Source organism: Vulpes lagopus, chromosome 7, assembly GCF_018345385.1.
Source record: "Vulpes lagopus strain Blue_001 chromosome 7, ASM1834538v1, whole genome shotgun sequence".
Classification (NCBI taxonomy): Eukaryota; Metazoa; Chordata; class Mammalia; order Carnivora; family Canidae; genus Vulpes; species Vulpes lagopus.
This window is the reverse complement of record NC_054830.1, coordinates 30809461-30827565: the sequence shown is the minus strand read 5'-3', so window position 1 is coordinate 30827565 and position 18105 is coordinate 30809461. Positions and strand designations below refer to the sequence as shown.

Below are 18105 nucleotides of genomic sequence, written 5' to 3'. Positions count from 1 at the left end.
TTCCTATAAAAAATAACTTTTATGAAGTCAGGAGCAAATCAGAAGCAGCAGCAGGTACATGGGAAACACACATTTTTCAGTTTATACTTCCTCATGGTTCTCTTGGATATCCTCTGGAACTGCTTCGAAGACTGAAGAATTTCGTCCCCTAGAAATTCACACTGCTGAAGCTCAGCGTGTCTTTGGGCCAATAACTGCATGGATTTATCTGTCACTGTTTCTATGAGGTCATCCACCTGTGACAGATAGATACAAAGAAATGTAGCCATATGTTGGGAAGCCTTGCCAAAACCAAAGGGATGGTGGCTTTTCCTAAGAGACCACTTCAGGAATCAGTGGATGTTTTGCAAATCCCAAAGTATTACTCTAATTCAAGTCATAGCAAACAGAGCTTGAAAACATAACATTTACCACCCAGTGGTAAAGGGAATCTCATTTCTTCTCAAAAGAAGCCTTTGTGCATGCCTTCATTTTAATTGAATTCACTTAATATTTATTAGGCACATAGCATCATCCTGGGTGACCTTAGCAATCCTTTAGCCACTCTCAGGATCCCCCCTACTAACATATTTCTTCAAGCTAATAATTAATTTCATCGCACAACCATGCTGCCTAGCAGGGCTGTGTATTCAGTTCAACTTGGCCCTCTGTGATGCATCTGAAACACAAAGCGAAAGCCTTTGCCCACTACCTGCATTTGAAGTTTTCCTACTGTCAAGTCTGATTTTCGGAGGATGTTTCCCATGCTAGGTTTCTTTTTTTTAAGTGCTGGAAAGTGTGATCTCTTTTTTGATGAATACGGAACCTATCATAAAAACGCAAAAACACATCAGATTAAGACGTACCCATATTATTTCTGTGATAGTGCTTAAATAAGAATTCTCACCCTTGGGACATTGTCTTATAAACTGAACATTTGCCACATAACAACGTTGGGTTGGAGAGCGTATTCATATTATCCTCCACGCCCCATGTATCTCCTTTGTGACCAAAGCTCTCTTTGAAGAGATCTATAGGGTGCAGAGAAATGAGATTGTCTGGTTCTGAAAGAATATACAGTGTCAGGAAAAAAGCAGGTCACTCGCAAGGGGAAGAAGAAGAAATTGCCTCTGTGGCCGCTGAGCGCAGTGAGAGTGTGGGGCTGCTGAGGACTAGTGTCCCAGAAAGCTCATTATCCCTGGATCTAGTTGTTAATTTGGTCTCTTTTCTGTAGGTTTCCTTATTTTCATAGCAGACATGCCTCCAAACATAAAAAGAAGGCTCTGGGTTCTTTTCTCCCCATGCCTGCTAGTTTTCCTAGCGTCCCTGGCTTGCTGGTTATAAGTACCTGTCCTAATAGGATTGCTATTGGAAATCATTCCTAGGTCAGGGCTCCTGGCTAATAGGCCCTTTTTAGTCTTACTGGGTTCACTCTTCCTTCACCTAGTAACTAATATTGAGACTATTGTGAAACCTAACACAGAGTGGGATGTCGGAGTATGTCTGGGACCTACACTGTGTCTGAGTTTACAAAGGAGTCTGCTGACCCACCACTCTGCCCTGCCAACTTGCCCAGGCTCCCATGTCACTTGTAGGACCCTCCCCAATCCATCTATATATATAGTTGGACTCCACTTTTTTTCTCTCCCATGAAACCCAGTACTTTTTCCTACTGAACGAATGCTTACCACAACACTTACTGAACACTTACTAAGTTACTTCTCTGTTGAATACCGCTATTCTAAAGTCAAATGCCTAGACAGATCAGGTAGGTTGTACAAAACAGGACCAGTTGCTGCTAGTGGTAATCTGGAGAGAATGTGCCTCCCACCAAGGGGCCAGTCTCTGCACATCTCCTGTTGTTATCATGAGGAATTGTAGGCCTAATGTTTTGAAATCCTACTTTTCAAAAGAAGGCTTAAAATCCAGATTTTTAAAAAATACTCTAATTTTTAAATGTGACCAGTTAACGCAAATATGTTATTGAGGTCATTCTGAGAGCTAAACAAAACACTCCGCAGCTAGTTGACAACCTTTGATTTAAGTCTTTTGCTGAACAGCAATCTTACTATATAACCAGATGCATCCTTTTTTTTTTTTTTCTTTTAATGGTCAGTGATACTTGTGTCCTAAGAAGTATTTTCTCTATACTGAAGTCATTTCTATCAACTTCCAGAAGTTTTAAGGTTTTACCTTTTCCACACAAATCTATAACCCAACAGGAATTAATTTTTTTTTTAAGATTTTTATTTATTTACTCATGAGAGACACAGAGAGAGAGAGGCAGAGACACAAGCAGGCTCCATGCAGGGAGCCGGACACGGAACTCGATCCCGGGTCTCCAGGATCACACCCCAGGCTGAAGGCGGCGCTAAACCGCTGAGACACTGGGGCTGCCCAGGAATTAATTTTTGTATACAGTGTGAGATAGGGATCAAATTTCTTTTTTTAATATTTTATTTATTTATTCCACCCAGGGACCCCCCAAATTTCTTTTTCTCCATATGGACACCTACTTGTCCCAGTGCCATTTATTCAAAAGATTATCCTTACTTCAAAGCTCTGCAGAGCTGTGGTTTAATATCTATCCCCCTAATAGATTATAAATTTCACAAAACAGGACTATATCTATTGGATCTTTTTGCCCCCAAACCTAGAAATCACCCATTATAAAGTAGGAGTACAGTAAATGTCAACCAAGCACACAAAAAGCAAAATGCAGGACGCCTGGGTGGCTCAGTGGTCCAGCGTCTGCCTTCAGCTCAGGGCATGATCCTGGAGTCCTGGGATCGAGTCCCACATTGGGCTCCCTGCATGGAGCCTGCTTCTCCCTCTACCTATGTCTCTGCCTCTTTCTGCATGTCTCCCATGAATAAAAAAATAAAATCTTTTTTAAAAAAGGCAAAATTCAAAACTAATATTGGCGTATTCTAACAATGATACCCCAGAACAGCTCTGTTCAGTAGAACTTTCTGCAAAAACAGCCTCAAGCCACATGTTGTTATTTAGCACCTCGAAATGTAGTGAGTGCAACTGAGGAAATGAACCTTATTTTTAATTAAATAGTCACATATACCTGGTGGCTACCATTTTGGACAGAAGTATAATTAATATTTTGCCTAGTAGTTATGAGTAAGGACTCTAGAGCCAGATCTTCCTGGATTTGAAACCTGTCTCTGCCACTTATCTAAGTAAATTATTTAACCTCTCAGAGTTATCCCTAAAATAAGGATAGTATTGCTACCTACCTTTTATTTATTTATCTTTTAAGATTCTATTTTTAAGTAACCACTATCCCTTATGTGGGACTTGAAGTCATGACCACAAGATCAAGTCGCACACTCTTCCAACCGAGCCAGCCAGGCACCCCTATTACTATCTACATAATTAGACTGTTGCAATTATCATCTGAGTTGATATTTCCAAAGCACTTAAAACTGAAACAAAATCAGCTGTAAGTAAATGTTTGTTGTATTTAAAATAATAATAATTCAGTTGATTTAAAAAAAATAGTGTGAGCAATTTAGGCTGAAGCTTACATATGCACAGATAAATATAGGCTTTGGTTTGGACACTCTTGGATTGTACCACCACACTGTCTTTACATGTGGCTATCTTTTCATTTCAATTACAATGAAATAAAATTAAAAATTCAGCTTTTTAATTGCACTGGCCAGATTTCAAGTTCAAAAGATACATGTGGTTGGGGCCTCTGGGTGGTGCAGTTAAGCCCTTGACTCTTGATTTTGGCTCAAGTTGTAAATTCAGAGTCCTGAGGTCAAGACCCGTGTTGGGCTCTGTGTTCAACAGTCTACTTGAGATTCTCTCTCTGCCCCTCCCACTCATGCTCTCTCTCTCTCAAATAAAAAAAAATTTTTTAAGTCATATGTGGTTAATGGTTAGTGTACCAGAATAGCATACACTTGCATCTCCACACAAAGTTCTATCAGGCAGTGCTAGTCTAGTGAATTCCTCTCCAAGGGCAGCCCAGGTGGCTCAGCGGTTTAGCATCGCCTGCAGCCCAGGGTGTGATCCTGGAGACCCAGGATCGAGTCCCATGTCAGGCTCCCTGCATGGAGCCTGCTTCTCCCTCTGCCTGTGTCTCTGCCTCTCTCTCTCTCTCTCTCTGTCTCTCTCTGTCTCTCATGAATAAATAAAATCTTAAAAAAAAATAAATAAAAATTAAAAAAAAAACAAAGAATTCCTTTCCAAGCAGCATATGTGATTGACCTGATGCTAATATACTAACTCAATAGTTGAATGGTTGAAAAGTCAGTATAAAGCTCAGAATTTCACTGTTGTCCAGACTGTAGTAGAAGCTGAACCATTAAAGCTCAGAAGCAGAGGAATCAGACCTGGAAAGCCTGCTTGCTGTGTCCTCAAGTCTTGGCTAGGAGAATACAAGCAGCAGATATGAAGGCTTTATTATGAGAACTTGGCTTTTCCCACACCCCTAAACATCAGCTTCTTTGTAAGTCTTTAGAGGCGAGTTTGGTTTAGCATAGTACCTTTTGCAGTCCCGAAGGAAGGGATGTCACAGATAACCGCTTCGTGGTTCTCCTGGCCCGGAGCAGTGTACTTCCTCGGGTTATCTCCTCTGTCTCTGCTTCTACAACATCAAGTTGTATAGTCGCTTAGAGAGAAGGGAGAGGGGAAAAGAACCTGTAAGGATCACAAAAATAAACTTTTTCTCTTCTTCTTCTTCTTTTTTTAAAGATTTTATTTATTTATTTGTTTATTTATTTATTTATTTATTTATTTATTTATTTATTTAAGAGACAGTGAGGGAGAGCACACAGCAGAAGGAGAGGCAGAGGGCAGCCCAGGTGGCTCAGTGGTTTGGTGCCGCCTTTGGCCCAGGGTGTGATCCTGGAGACCCAGGATGAGTCCCACGTTGGGCTCCCTGCATGGAGCCTGCTTCTCCCTCTGCCTGTGTCTCTGCCTCTCTCTGTCTCTGTGTCTCTCATGAATAAATAAATAAAATCCTTAAAAAAAAGAAAAAAGAAGAAAAAGGAGAGGCAGAGCAAGAGGGAGAAGCAGACTCCCCACTGAGCAGGGAGACTGATGCAAGCTCCATCCCAGGATCCTGGGATCATGACCTGAGCCAAAGGCAGACACTTAACCAACTGAGCCACCCAAGCATCCCACAATGATTACCTTCTTATTAGAAAGTATCCTGAAAAGACCAGCATCCCATGCGATCCCAATAGCTTTCTTCCTTGGAGTAAAAGATTTAAAAATGGGTTTGCTTTTTTCTAATCTTATACTTTTTCCTGTGCACATTTGCCTTTTCTTGTGGTCACGACCTCAGTGGTCTCCAACCTGTTCTGGCAAGGTGGTTACGTCTCTTTGAGACTTCAGTTTTGCCCTTTGTTACTTTTTCCTTTAATTATTGTGGAATTAGAAAAAGTAACTCTCTCATGTGTAAGATGATCCCTTGAGTACTTGTTATTGATTGAAAGAATGTTTAAAGTTACTCACTCTCCAGCAATGTGATTCAAGGCTCTGTGGTCATATGCCATATTCACCGTTTCTCTCATTTTCCAGGAACCTTGGGCTCCTTAATATTTTTCTTTACATCAATTCAATCCTTAACACAATAAATGCCTTTATAAAGGAAACTTCAAGATACTAGCATAAATCAAAAACCAGTATCAATACATAGGCATTAACATTAATATGATAAAAATAAAACCATATTATTACCTGTAGAAGGCACTACATTTGAGATTATTCTCCTTTTCATTAAAAAAAAAAAGAGGGATCCCTGGGTGGCCCAGCGGTTTGGCACCTGCCTTTGGCCCAGGGCGTGATCCTGGACACCCGGGATCGAATCCCACATTGGGCTCCCGGTGCATGGAGCCTGCTTCTCCTTCTGCCTATGTCTTTGCCTCTCTCTCTCTCTCTCTCTCTCTCTCTCTCTCTCTCTGTGTGACTATCATAAATAAATAATTAATTAATTAATTTTAAAAAAAAGAGGGCAGAAAATAAAGCCTTTATTTCATGTTGGTGAAAGGATTGCTAGGGGCATTGGGGAAATGGTGTTTGCTATTTGCTCTGTGTTTCAGTGCTTTCCTGCTGTGCTCACACCTACAACCATCTTGTTGGGCTTGGGGGTCTATTGATAAGGACTTCACTAGGAGTGGTGGCTCTAATCAGTCTATGGGGCTCTGCCTTCAGAACAAGGTGCTCTACCCAAGGACTCTTTCCTCTCCCTGCCCTCCACTATCCAGCTCTTCCCCATACCTTACACCTTCTGTCTATGAATGCTTCTCCCTTTACCTCCCCATCTCCACCGCCACAACTAAGCAAGCTACTATCCTTCATTGCCTGAATGAATGGAAGAACCTTTTTATTGTCCTTTCTGTATCGGATATTGCCTTCCTCCCATCCAATCTCTACTCTGCAGCCTGAGCTATCTTTAAAAGAAAATGCAAATCAGACTATATTAATTCCCAGCTTGAAAGTTTTGATGGTTTCTTATCAAAAAGTTAAAAATCTTAGGAGAAAGTTAAAAAAATTATTAATGTGACTTACAATATCCTGACCACCTTATTCACCAGCCTTTTCCTGGCTGATTTACTTTCATTTCTTTTTTATACCCTGTGTTCTGTGTTTTATACCCAATATATGAGATGAGAATATGCTCTCCCTTTCTCCTGGAAAACTCTTGCCACTCTTTCCTCATCTGACTCTAGTTGTCCTTCAAATCTCAACTGAGTTGTCCCTTTTTCAGGGAGGCTTTTCTGGAGCCCCCTCCCCAAAAGTTAGAGCAGAGCACCCATGATGTGTTTCCATAGTACCTTGTGCTGCTACTTTGCATCAGATGTAATTATCTCCCTAATGTTGGAATGTCTCTCTATGCTATGACCTTCTGAAGGCAGGGACCACGTCTGTTCTATCTGCTACTCTATTCTCAATCGCGTGGCAAACATGTAATAAGTACTTAGCAAATATTTGTTAAAAATGTTGCAAGGGTCAACAGGGAAGAGCCACTATCTTTGATCCCTGGGTGAGAGTGTCATAATGTTACAGCTGTGGCCTAAAAGACAGATTTTCTGAAGAAATCTTGGTTTGGAGATGGGTTATTCCAACAAAGATGGAAATAAGCCAATGTACATGGGTAAGGAGGAGGAACTGAGCCTCTGTTTCCTATAGACTCTTCAACTCCAATCCCATCAGTATGGAAACATGCCATCTTTGTTATTTTCAATGAAAATAGATAAGTGAATCTATACCGGGTAATTGCCAAATGCTTGGAAGCTAGCATTAGTGACTGCTATTTCCAGAAGAGAGAGTGAGTTTGAAAGGGCAGTCAGCTGGAAGCCATCAGTTTTGGGAAGAGATGGGGTTTCATTTGTTTGTTTTCTGGAAAAAGTACTCACCAGGTATGCCGCCTTATCACTGTATGAAATGTGTTATTGTGTGTGGATTCCCTACTGTAAGGGTTGTGTACGTTTCCTGATGCTCTGCGATAAAGGACATTAAGAAGCTACACAGGATATTTAAAGCAGTGAAGTTGTCCTGTGTCACTCTAACGGTGGATATATGACGTAACTTGGTGGGTTTGTCATATTAGGGCAAGATGCTAATAATAGCGGAGGGAGGGGTAAGGAGAGAGTATATGGGAAGTTAATCTCTATATCTTCCATTCAATTTTTCTAGTAAACCTAAAGCTGTTCTAAAAAACAAAGTCTATTAACTTAGGAAAGCTACAGAGAAGAATGTGACTATTAGTGGTATTGTTAGTTATAACTCCTAGGACCACCGCACCCCCCACCCCCAGCATCACTATTTTATAAAAAAGATTTCAAGTTAACAGTTCAAATGTTGATTTTTCCATAAGGTACATAGAAAGTAGATACAATAAAATAAAATGTCTGTTATGACTTACCAATCATAAATTTTATTCATAGAATTCTCCCCATAACCTCCATCCACTGTAGGGAGTAGCTGTTTGGAAGGCTGTATTACTACTTTTTCCAGAAACAAAATAATAGATAAATCTCACTTTAGTTTAATTTTCTAATATATATATGTATGTATATGCATATGTATTTATGTATATGCATATACACACATATATGCCTGTGGACACACGTTCATTTATTTTTTTAAAGATTTATTTATTCATGAGAAACACACAGAGAGAGAGGCAGAGACACAGGCAGAGGGAGAAGCAGGCTCCTCGTAGGGAGCCTGATGCGGAACTCGATCCTGGATCCTGAGCCAGAGGCAGACACTCAACCACTGAGCCACCCAGGCATCCCCTATATGCATGTTTAAATTTAAAAAAAAATGGCTTTACAACAATTAGACCACTAATTGGACTGGGAAGGACCTCAAAGACAATATAATTCAGAGCTTTTTAAAATGTTTGTACATGCAGATCACTTGGGGCTCTTTCTACATCACAGATTCTGACTCAGTAGACCCAGGCAGGGCCTGAGATTCTGCATTTCAACCAAGCTCCTAGGAGATGCCACAGTTTGGGGTAGCAAGGAAAGCCATCCCAACTTCATTATTCCTCTTGGCCTTGCCACTTAACTGTAAGTTGCTTTTGATTACCATTCTGTGACAGCTTTCTCATTCTTGGTTTAGTAAATAACCTGGGGGATGGAAGTTCCTTGACAATTCTGGGAAGAAGGCCCTGTGTGTTTGAAAAGAAGGTTTCCTTATGGTTAGCAGAGGCCCCTCTGCTGACACTTGCCAACTTGCTTCTACATTTGTAGGACAGCATCCTTCCCAAAACAGTCTTCACTTTCTTCATCAGATTTTTTTTTTTATTTTGCTGGCTTTCATGAAATTCCATGTCGCTATCACCAGATGATTCCTCTTTGGGGATCAAGACATTTTGTTTTACTAAATTGGTGGACACAGCTCTATGCCATCTAAACAAAATAAAAAAGAATTGGTATTAAGGGAATTGAAAAGTTAAAAACAAATCATTTAAATCATCAAAATGCAAACTTGAATTGTGAACAAATTATATAATTCCAAAAAATAAAACTGATACCAAGAACCAAATCATAGAAAAACAAAGCCAAAGCAACTACTTCGTGTTTTGTCCCCCAACTGTAGTTATGTGCATTCTGGCCACTATCTCATTGTTCCATAAGAGGTAGGTAGGTTACACTATTATCTTCATTTCACTAATGAGTAAGTTGAAACACAGAGGGGTTAAATTATTTGATCAAGCATAGAATGCAGATTTTAATCCAGGTCTCTGACCGTTAGAACACGTATTGGCAAATTAGTAACCTTCTTTCAATGTTGAGAGGATATAGTTTTGTTGGACTTGGTGGTTCCCAGCCTACAGTGATGAAAGATGAGAGATGGCTGGGGTAGTCAATAAGGTATATAATCCCCAAGGCCCCATAAATGATGCATGTACATAAAACACTCATTTAGATAGAATAACTCTAAACTCTTATTTCTAAAATTCTGAACAAAAAAAAAATTTAAAAAAAAATTCCAAACAGTCATACACCATCTTCATCATTTTGGTCTATTTTAGTAATACAAAGAGATAATGAGGACATCTGGGCTGGCTTAGTCAGTTGAGTGTCTGACTTTTGATTTTGGCTCAGGTCATGATCTCAGAGTCGTGGGATGGAACCCTGAGTCCAGCTCTGTGCTCAGCAGGGAGTCTGCTTGAGATTCGCTCTCTCCCTCTCCCTCTGCCCCTCTCTCTGCTTATAGTCTTTAAATAAACAAACAAATAAAATCTTAAAAAAATACAAACAGGGCAGTCCAGGTGGCTCCGCGGTTTAGTGCCGCCTTCAGTCCAGGGCATGATCCTGGAGACCTGGGATCAAATCCCGCATCAGGCTCCCTGCATGGAGCCTGCTTCTCCCTCTGCCAGTGTCTCTGCCTCTACCCAGCCCCCCCCCATGTCTTTCATGAATAAATAAATAAAATTTTTAAAAAATATACGAACAGATAATGTATCTTAATAGTGTTCTATGTACTAAACCCTCTTCTATGTTCTTTCATATATTTCATGTAATTTACCCCTCATCTAGTCATCTCCATTTCACAAATGAAGAAATTAAAGCTTCAAAAGAATAAAAAACTTAGCCCAGGATCTGATCCCAACACCTGTATTATTCACTATTCACTATTCTATTCTCATCTATACCGTGATACCATTATTTAGCTAATATTCTTATTCATTAGTATTGTTTTTGGTGTCATCCAAAGCAATAATATCCATAAAATCCCAGGGATTAAAAAAACAGTAAACCTTTTGTTTTGAGGTAATTATAGTAAGTGTAGTTATTACAACATCGATACTGTCAAGATACAGATCATTTCTATCACCATCTTCATGTGTATGGCTGTACCCACTCACCCCCCACTGTCCGCCTAAGCTGTCCTCCTTTTGTATAATTTTGTCCTTTCAAAAATGGAATATAAATGGAATCATACAGTATATAACTTTTTGGAACTTACTTCTTTTCACTCAGCATAAATCTCTGGAAATTAACCTAGATTGTTGTATGTATTAGTTATTCCTTTTTGTTGCTGAGTAATATTCCATCCATGATATGGATTACCACACTGTCTAATCATTCACTCATTGAAAGACATTTGGATTGTTTCTAGTTTGGGGCTAATATGGACAAACACAAACATTTGTGTACAGGTTTTTGTAGGAACATAAATCTTCATTTCTCTGACTGAAGTCCCAGGTTTTATATTATGTTATGTTACATTATGTTTGCAATAAATGTAACATATATTTCTAATATGGATTAAAATAAGTTCATAACTATTAAAAAATGGTCTTTGGGGGTGCCTGGGTGACTCAGTTGGTTAAGTGTCTGTCTTCGGCTCAGGTTATGATCTCAGGGTCCTGGGATCGAGCTTTGCATCTGGCTCCCTACTCAGCTTCTCCCTCTCCCTCTGAGGCTCCCCCTGCTTGTATGCTCTCTCTGTCAAATAGATCAATAAAATCTTTAAAAAAAATGTTCTAAAAAAATGTTCTTTGTATACTACGTAAAATATGTCAAGCAACACCAGCAGCACACACACCATCCCTCAAGAAATACTGTTCTAAACTGGAGCTAAATCATTCAACTTCTCCGTAATTATACATGGGAAGTAGTTCAGAAGAGCCCAGACACTGGGGTTAAATGGGCTTGTTCAACCCAACACCATACTTCCTAGCTGTGTGATCTTGGGCATGTAATTTAACCTCTATAAGCTTAGGTAAGCTATTTTCAGAAATGGGAGCATAAAAAGAAATAATTCATGCGGTTGGAACCCAATAAATAATAGCTTTTATTAATATGTGGATCACCTGAGCGAAGCGAAAGAAGTAAAAGGCAAGGAGGGAGCTCAAGCAGGAGGTGGAAAGAAGGGGGAGACCAAGTAGGCTAGTCCTTTTTGGGACTGGACCTAGGCATTTTACTGGTTACACGTACACACAAACGCTAGGGGCGCTATTCACATTCAATCATAGTGGTGTCTAAGTTAACTGAACTTTCTAGCAGATGGCACTAAAGTGTCTCGAGGATAGAGTGCCATTTTATAATTTGCCCAAAGACCATTAACGGGCCAGGATTAATCTTCCTTAGAGCCTGTGAGAATCATTTAATAAAGCCATCAATTTCTACTACCATAAATACATGCATACATACATACATCCTCTAAATGATGAAAATAACTTCAGGAATCTCAAGAACCCCAGAGGCCATCCACATAATCCTTCAGGTTAAAAGCCCAGCTCTAAGTAGTCTGAATCTCAGAATGTATCTCCCACTCCAACCCTTCTACCCTCATCCCCGATCTACTTAGAACATGACTAACAAAGGTGATTTTGCTCCAGGACATTGGACTAGAACTGATGAAATTTGTTTTGAAAAGAACCCTCCCCTCCTTAAGTTTCCAAATATCTAGATGGGTAATGAATTTATTTTGTAGTATTGCTTCCCCCTTCAATCTCTTATTCTTATTGAGAGTGGAAATCTCCACAATATTTCATTCTGTCCACAGAAGTTCAGCAGTTTGGTATTTGAGGATTCAGGTCTCATCAAAACACCTCATTTCTATGACTGAGCTCTTGCTTATGAAGCCGGGAAGAAAGAAGCCAAAAGAAACAGGAAAATAAGTCATCTTGTTGATTTTCCTAATTAAAATGTATTATATTTGGAGTATTTCATTGGCTGTCTTCACAGTTTTTCCACTGACAGGAAATACCAGGTATAAGACAGTTTTAACATTACCTTAAAGGGTGTGCATGGCATGAAATACAATTAGTACATATTTCAGTACATATTGCCAGGCAAGGGAACAGAAAGCGTTGATCATGGACTCCTCTTGAAGAATATACTACTGAATTTTCAAAATCATAGTACTTGCATGGGATGCATGATATCTAAAATTCTGAAACTGGGCTAATTTTAGCATCATATGCCACATTAAAACTCAAATTTAAGTGGAAAGGAAAGGTTTTCCCCATTACAATTACACTCATAAAATGAAGCTTTCATTGTGGCACTAGGCTTCCCGACCCACGTATAAATGCAGCACCTCCCCCACCCCATTCCATTCAGAGTGTTCATTTCTAAAGGCAATGCTGAAAACCTTTTCTAATCATTGCAATGAGTATTGTTTAATGAAAATCCAAAAAATCTCACTCAACAGAAAAGAAAATGAACTCCATTGGCCTACCTTTCAATCCCCTTCCTTTTGAACGGGCCATTTTTCTTTCTGGGTTGCTGGAGTCTTCGGTACTGACCAAGTCTTCCACAGCCACCCTTAAAAGACTCTGGAAGATACAGCTGAGGGTGGTCCATTGCTGTCAAGTCCACCCGTAGTAACTGTGTTGGATTTCTTCAGCTCTTGAGCTCCCAAAGTACAAAACAAATTCATCCAGCGCCAGAGGCACTTTTAACTTCTGGGCTGTTTGGGGGAGAAAGTATGTAGGAAATTTTTGGAATCATTTTCTTATTCCCTTCTAGGTGTGAGAGACATCATTCGTGGGACTGGCCCTGTTTATCACTTCACAGAGGTTGGGAATGATGCATTTGACAGAATGGTGGGAAATTCCTTTTTGCTTTGTGGAACATGTGTTCTAGATTCCTGGGCAAGGCAAATGCAGAAAAGGAGACCTGAGTTTGTAACCACTGCCATTGGGGTTGGTAATAAAATAATCACACACTAAATGATTATCACATTCAGATGTGCATGTTTGAATCTTAAAGAGGAAAGACCAGTAGGAATACTAAGGATCCCAACTTTTGTTAGATCTCTGAACTAGAGCCGATCAATACTTTCTCAGCCCTAGGGGACATACATTAAAAAGGCCAGTTTTTGGAATGCCTGGGTAGCTCAGTGGTTGAGCGTCTGCCTTCAGCTCAGGGCGTTATCCTGGGGTCCTGGGATCAGTCCCACATCGGGCTGTCTGCATGGAGCCTGCTTCTCCCTCTGCCTGTGTCTCTGTCTCTCTCTGTGTGTCTCTCAGGAATAAATAAAATCTTTTTTTTAAAAAAGGCCAGTTTTTATTTGGCCATCTCATAGTACACCCCAAGGCTATTTTATTATATTACAGAATTTTGTAGTGGTCTTTCAAAGCACATGGCTAAAAAGTTGAGTGGTCCATCCTTCCCTTCTAACATTTCCCCATTTCCGGGAAGAGCAAATTCTGCCTGCAAATTTTTCTCACCACAAGGTGGCAGCAGACACTAGGATTTATTCTCCTTAAGCTAAATGGCGTTTTGAGTTTTTCAGAATTTTCTAAGAAAATTCTAGAAAAGTATGTCTGTGAGAGAGAGATAAGGATTACTCTGCTGTTTGTGTTTGTACTCATCAGTAATCTGAAGCATAACTTCTCGAACTTTGATGTGCACACGAATTCACTGATTTTATTTATTTTTATTTTATTTTTAAAATATTTTTATTTATTTATTCATGAGAGACACACAGAGAGAGGCAGAGACACAGGCAGAGAGAGAAGCAGGCTCCCTGCAAGGAGCCTGATGTGGGACTCGATCTTGGATCCCGGGATCACACCCTGGGCCAAGGGCAGATGCTCAACCCCTGAGCCACCCAGGCGTCCCTGGAGATTTTATTAAAATGCAGATTTTGATATAGAAGGTCTGGCATGGGATCCAAGAGTTTGCATTTCTAATAAATTCTGAGGTGATGCTGATGATGCTGGTCCACACCTGGAGTAGTGAGGGTCTTGTATGTTCCATCACTGTGAGAAAGAGCTTAAAAATACTCAAGAATGGGCAGCCCGGGTGGCTCAGCGGTCTAGTGCCGCCTCAGCCCAGGGCATGATCCTGGAGACCCGGGATCAAGTCCCACGTTGGGCTTCCTGCGTGGGGCCTGCTTCTCCCTCTGCCTGTGTCTCTGCCTCTCTCTCTGTGTGTCTCTCATGAATAAATAAATAAAATCTTTAAAAAAAAATATTCAAGAATGAAGTGTATTACCTTGAGGAATTAAGACAGTTCTCGTTTTAGCCCTACTGTCGATTCACTTACCCTCTCTATGCCTGTTTTCTCCTCTGTAAACTAGAGTTACCTAAGCCATTGGAGAGTGGGTGCAGGTGGTCCTTTGAGAAGCAACGTAATGCAGCATACCTGATGTGCCTTAGCCAAAAGGGCCTGTGGGTCTCCCTGGTCTGTTCTTCCTCAGTTGTTGGCATTCCCAGAGTGCAATAAATAATAGGCGCTTGAATGAATGAATAAATGAATGAGCATTTTCTTTAACCACAAGCCAATTATTTTCAATCAATCGCTGGAATAGTTGTCTTAAATCTGTTGTGTTTTGTCAAATATCTGGATGAATGAGATTTATTCTACACTAAGAAAAGAGAGCTGGTTTTAACTTATGTATGTATGTGTCTGGTGTTTGTACATGTCCACGAGCGTGCAAGTCTGTGCGTGCGTGTGTAACAGAACCATTTGCTGCTTCAGCTTCTGTGACAAATTGCAGTTTCTCCAAGACGTACTTAGAACAGATGATGGAGAGTGGAATAGAAGAGCTAGGGTACAGATAGATGCAGAAATCTGTATCTACCCTACAGATTTAAGCCAAATCAGTTTTTCAGTTCTAGCTCTGCCTCTTACAGCATGTAGGTTACAAAACCTTCCTGGGCCTCCATTTTCTCATCTGTAAAATAGAAGTAGTAACTGTTGCCTTCCAAGAATACTTTATTCATTCAGCTATATGGCAATTACTTGAATGCCTATGGGTGCTGGTGCTATTCTAGATGCCTGGGATACTGTGATACAACACACACAGAATCTCCGAACTAATAGAACTTATTATTATTTTTTGTTTTGTTTTGTTTTGTTTTTAATTTTTTTTGAGCTAATAGAACTTATAGTGCTGTGGGTGAGGCTGGCAACAGAGAAGAAACCAAATAAACTAACTTCAGCTAGTGATAAGTGCCATGAGGATGATAGAACAGGGTGGTAGGACAGTGAGTCTCCACTTCAGATGAGGAGTTGGGGAAGGCAAGCCAGCTAGTGAGTCATTGAGCCTTAGAATGGGACAAAGAGGGATGCCTGGGTGGCTCAATTGTTGAGCGTCTGCCTTTGGCTCAGGTTGTGATCCCAGGGTCCTGGGATCAAGTCCCACATCAGGGTCCCTACAGGGAGCTGCTTCTCCCTCTGCCTATGTCTTTGCCTCTCTCTCTGTGTCTCTCATGAATTTATTTATTTATTTTTTAAAAGATGTTATTTGTTTATTCATGAGAGACACAGAGAGAGAGAGAGAGAGAGAGGCAGAGACACAAGCAGAGGGGGCAGCAGGCTCCATGCAGGGAGCCCAATGTGGGACTCGATCCCGGGTCTCCAGGATCACACCCTGGGCTGCAGGCAGTGCTAAACCCCTGAGCCACCCGGGCTGCCCTCTCATGAATTTAAAAACAAAAAGGAACTGAACAAGGAAACAGATATAGTTGTATGAAGATCTGATTGTCAGAGGTAAATGAATCGCAGACACCAAAGCCCTGGGGAGGAGGAAGTCTGATGGCTTTGAAAATGTCTAAGGTATAGGGCCTGCAGCAAAGATAGGCAGGGCCAAACCCACTGGATCCTACAGAACAAAGTAGAAAGTTTGGTCTTGATCTTCAGAGCAATGGAGAAGTATTAAGTGTTTTTTTAAAAATCATTTAAACAAAAATTTAATTGTGGGAAAATATACATAATATAAAATTCACCATCTTACCAGTTTTAAGTGTACAGTTCAGTGGCATTACATATATTCACATTGTTGTGCAACAATTGCCACCATCTGTCTCCTGAACTTTTTCATCTTGCAATACAGAAACTCTGAACCATTAAACAATAACTCCTCATTCCTGCCTTCCTGCCTTCCCCCAGCCCCTGGAAATCATCATTCTGCTTTTATGTCTCTATGACCTTGATAAAGGTTTTTAAGGAGCTAGTCAATGCATATTTATTCTGTGCAATGGGGATTCAGCCTTGAACAAAGCAACTAGAATCTCTGCCCTGGAATTACATCCTGGTGGAGGAGATAGATGCCAAACATGTTAACAAATAGATAAAACATTGCCAGCACTGAAAAAGAATGCACTGAAAAATCTAGGAAAAGATGGTAGAAAGCGAGCAGAAGCGGGCGTTTCTGCCACAGTGATCAAGATGTCTTAGCAAAGATGTCTTAAAGAAGTGACACGGACATTGAGAAGGAGGCAAACTAGAGTGAATTCTGGGAGGAAAAGTATTCTAGAGGTGGAAAGCTCCCAGAGCAAAGGTTCTCAGATGGGCAGAAACCAGGTCATGCTTGAGGGCAGAAAGGAGACCAGTGTGGTGGGAGCATAGGTGACAAGGGAAGGCAGCATTATGCTTGTGTTTTCAAGAGATTGCTGTGTGCAGCATGGGAAGTGAGTTGGAAAGACAAAGTATGGTTGACAAAAAGCTGTTAGGCAGGCATTTGATCCAGGCTGGAGATGATGGTGCACAGGAGCAGATTGAGGTAGGAGTGTGTGGATTCAGGAAAGAGCTAGAAGGTACAATGCTGACGTGAATGGAGTCTGGGGATGTGTGAGGAGGGAGTGGGATATATGAACCTGGGCAGTCAGGCTGTTGCAGTGGTTCAAGTGTGAGACTGCAGTGGTATAATGGTGTAGAGGTTCCCAGAAGCTAGAGAGAAAGGCATCAGGGCAAGAGTCCCTGATAAATCTTTTCAACCATCCTGCATGGGCTTGGGCAGGGCTTGGAGTCACATCCATACTCTCATTCCCTGGACGTCTGCAAATGTTCCTCTGGAAAAAAACAAAAAGACGGAGCTGGGCAAAATCTAGTCAAAACACCGTCTTTATTGTTCCCAACATAATCCTTCTATTGAACGTGTCTGAGGTTGCATAATCCTATTTAGGTAACCATAACAACAGTCGACTCTTCTTGAGGTAGCAATGGAAAGAAACCACTAAGTCGGAGACCGCCAACACGAGTGCCTGCAGGCACCAGGCCGGCAAATGTGAGAAGCTGCAGGATGCAGCCGGAAGGGGTCAGAGCTGTGGCAAACTGTAGGGTGCTGGGCCCGTCAAATGCTACTGAACTCCAAAGTTCTAAGAATCCTTATGCATTTAGAAATAAATAATGTAAATGTTATTTAGCCCGTGGGTCACCTATTTGTTGCCCCCAGATATTTTTCTATGTCAACTCTCCATTCACTCAGCTAGGTCCTTCCCATCAGTGGTCCTAAAGCTGATTTCCATCCCAAATTGTAGCTTAAATGTTTTGGTGTGCATTCTATTAGCTTTTAGCCAATTACTACTATTTTTAAAAAAATATATTTTATTTATTCATGAGAGACACAGAGAGAGGCAAAGACACAGACAGAGGGAGAAGCAGGCTCCTTGCAGGGAGCCCGAGGCAGGACTCAAACTCCGAACCCTCTCTAGAGCCAGATCACGCCCTTAGAGAAAGGCAGATGCTCCACCCCTGAGCCACCCAGGTGTCCTGAGATTCTGGGCCTTATTCCAAGGCAGGAGGGGTATATACATGGAACAAGGCTAGACAACATACCTTAGTGACCTGAGGTCATGTTTAAACTGAATCCTTTTGAAAATGGGTGAGTATAGCAAGCTAAGAATTTTTTTAAATTTTTATTTATTCATGATAGTCATACAGAGAGAGAGAGAGA

At 40.8% G+C, this 18105-nt stretch overlaps 1 protein-coding gene across 1 annotated transcript; it reads right to left on the bottom strand.

Annotated features, from left to right (window-relative positions):
• Positions 1 to 38: 38 nt before the first annotated feature.
• Positions 39 to 12782, bottom strand: C7H3orf49 (chromosome 7 C3orf49 homolog). Its single transcript, XM_041762414.1, has 5 exons — positions 12658 to 12782; positions 8548 to 8870; positions 4488 to 4612; positions 692 to 805; positions 39 to 236 (listed from the first exon to the last, which is right to left on the bottom strand). Exons 1-5 carry the CDS (start codon positions 12780 to 12782, stop codon positions 39 to 41), a joined length of 885 nt encoding a protein of 294 aa, XP_041618348.1.
• Between the last annotated feature and the right edge of the window lie 5323 nt (positions 12783 to 18105).

What these genes read in the sequence shown, in the direction of transcription:
- C7H3orf49 (XM_041762414.1), bottom strand. Translation starts at nt 12,782, where the DNA reads ATGGACCACCCTCAGCTGTATCTTCCAGAGTCTTTTAAGGGTGGCTGT. An exon ending in GAGAAAGCTGTCACAGAATG is followed by an intron (nt 4,613 to 8,547) that starts GTAATCAAAAGC and finishes CTTCTCTCTAAG; the next exon opens with CGACTATACAACTTGATGTT. An exon ending in TAGGAAAACTTCAAATGCAG is followed by an intron (nt 237 to 691) that starts GTAGTGGGCAAA and finishes TATCTGTCACAG; the next exon opens with GTGGATGACCTCATAGAAAC.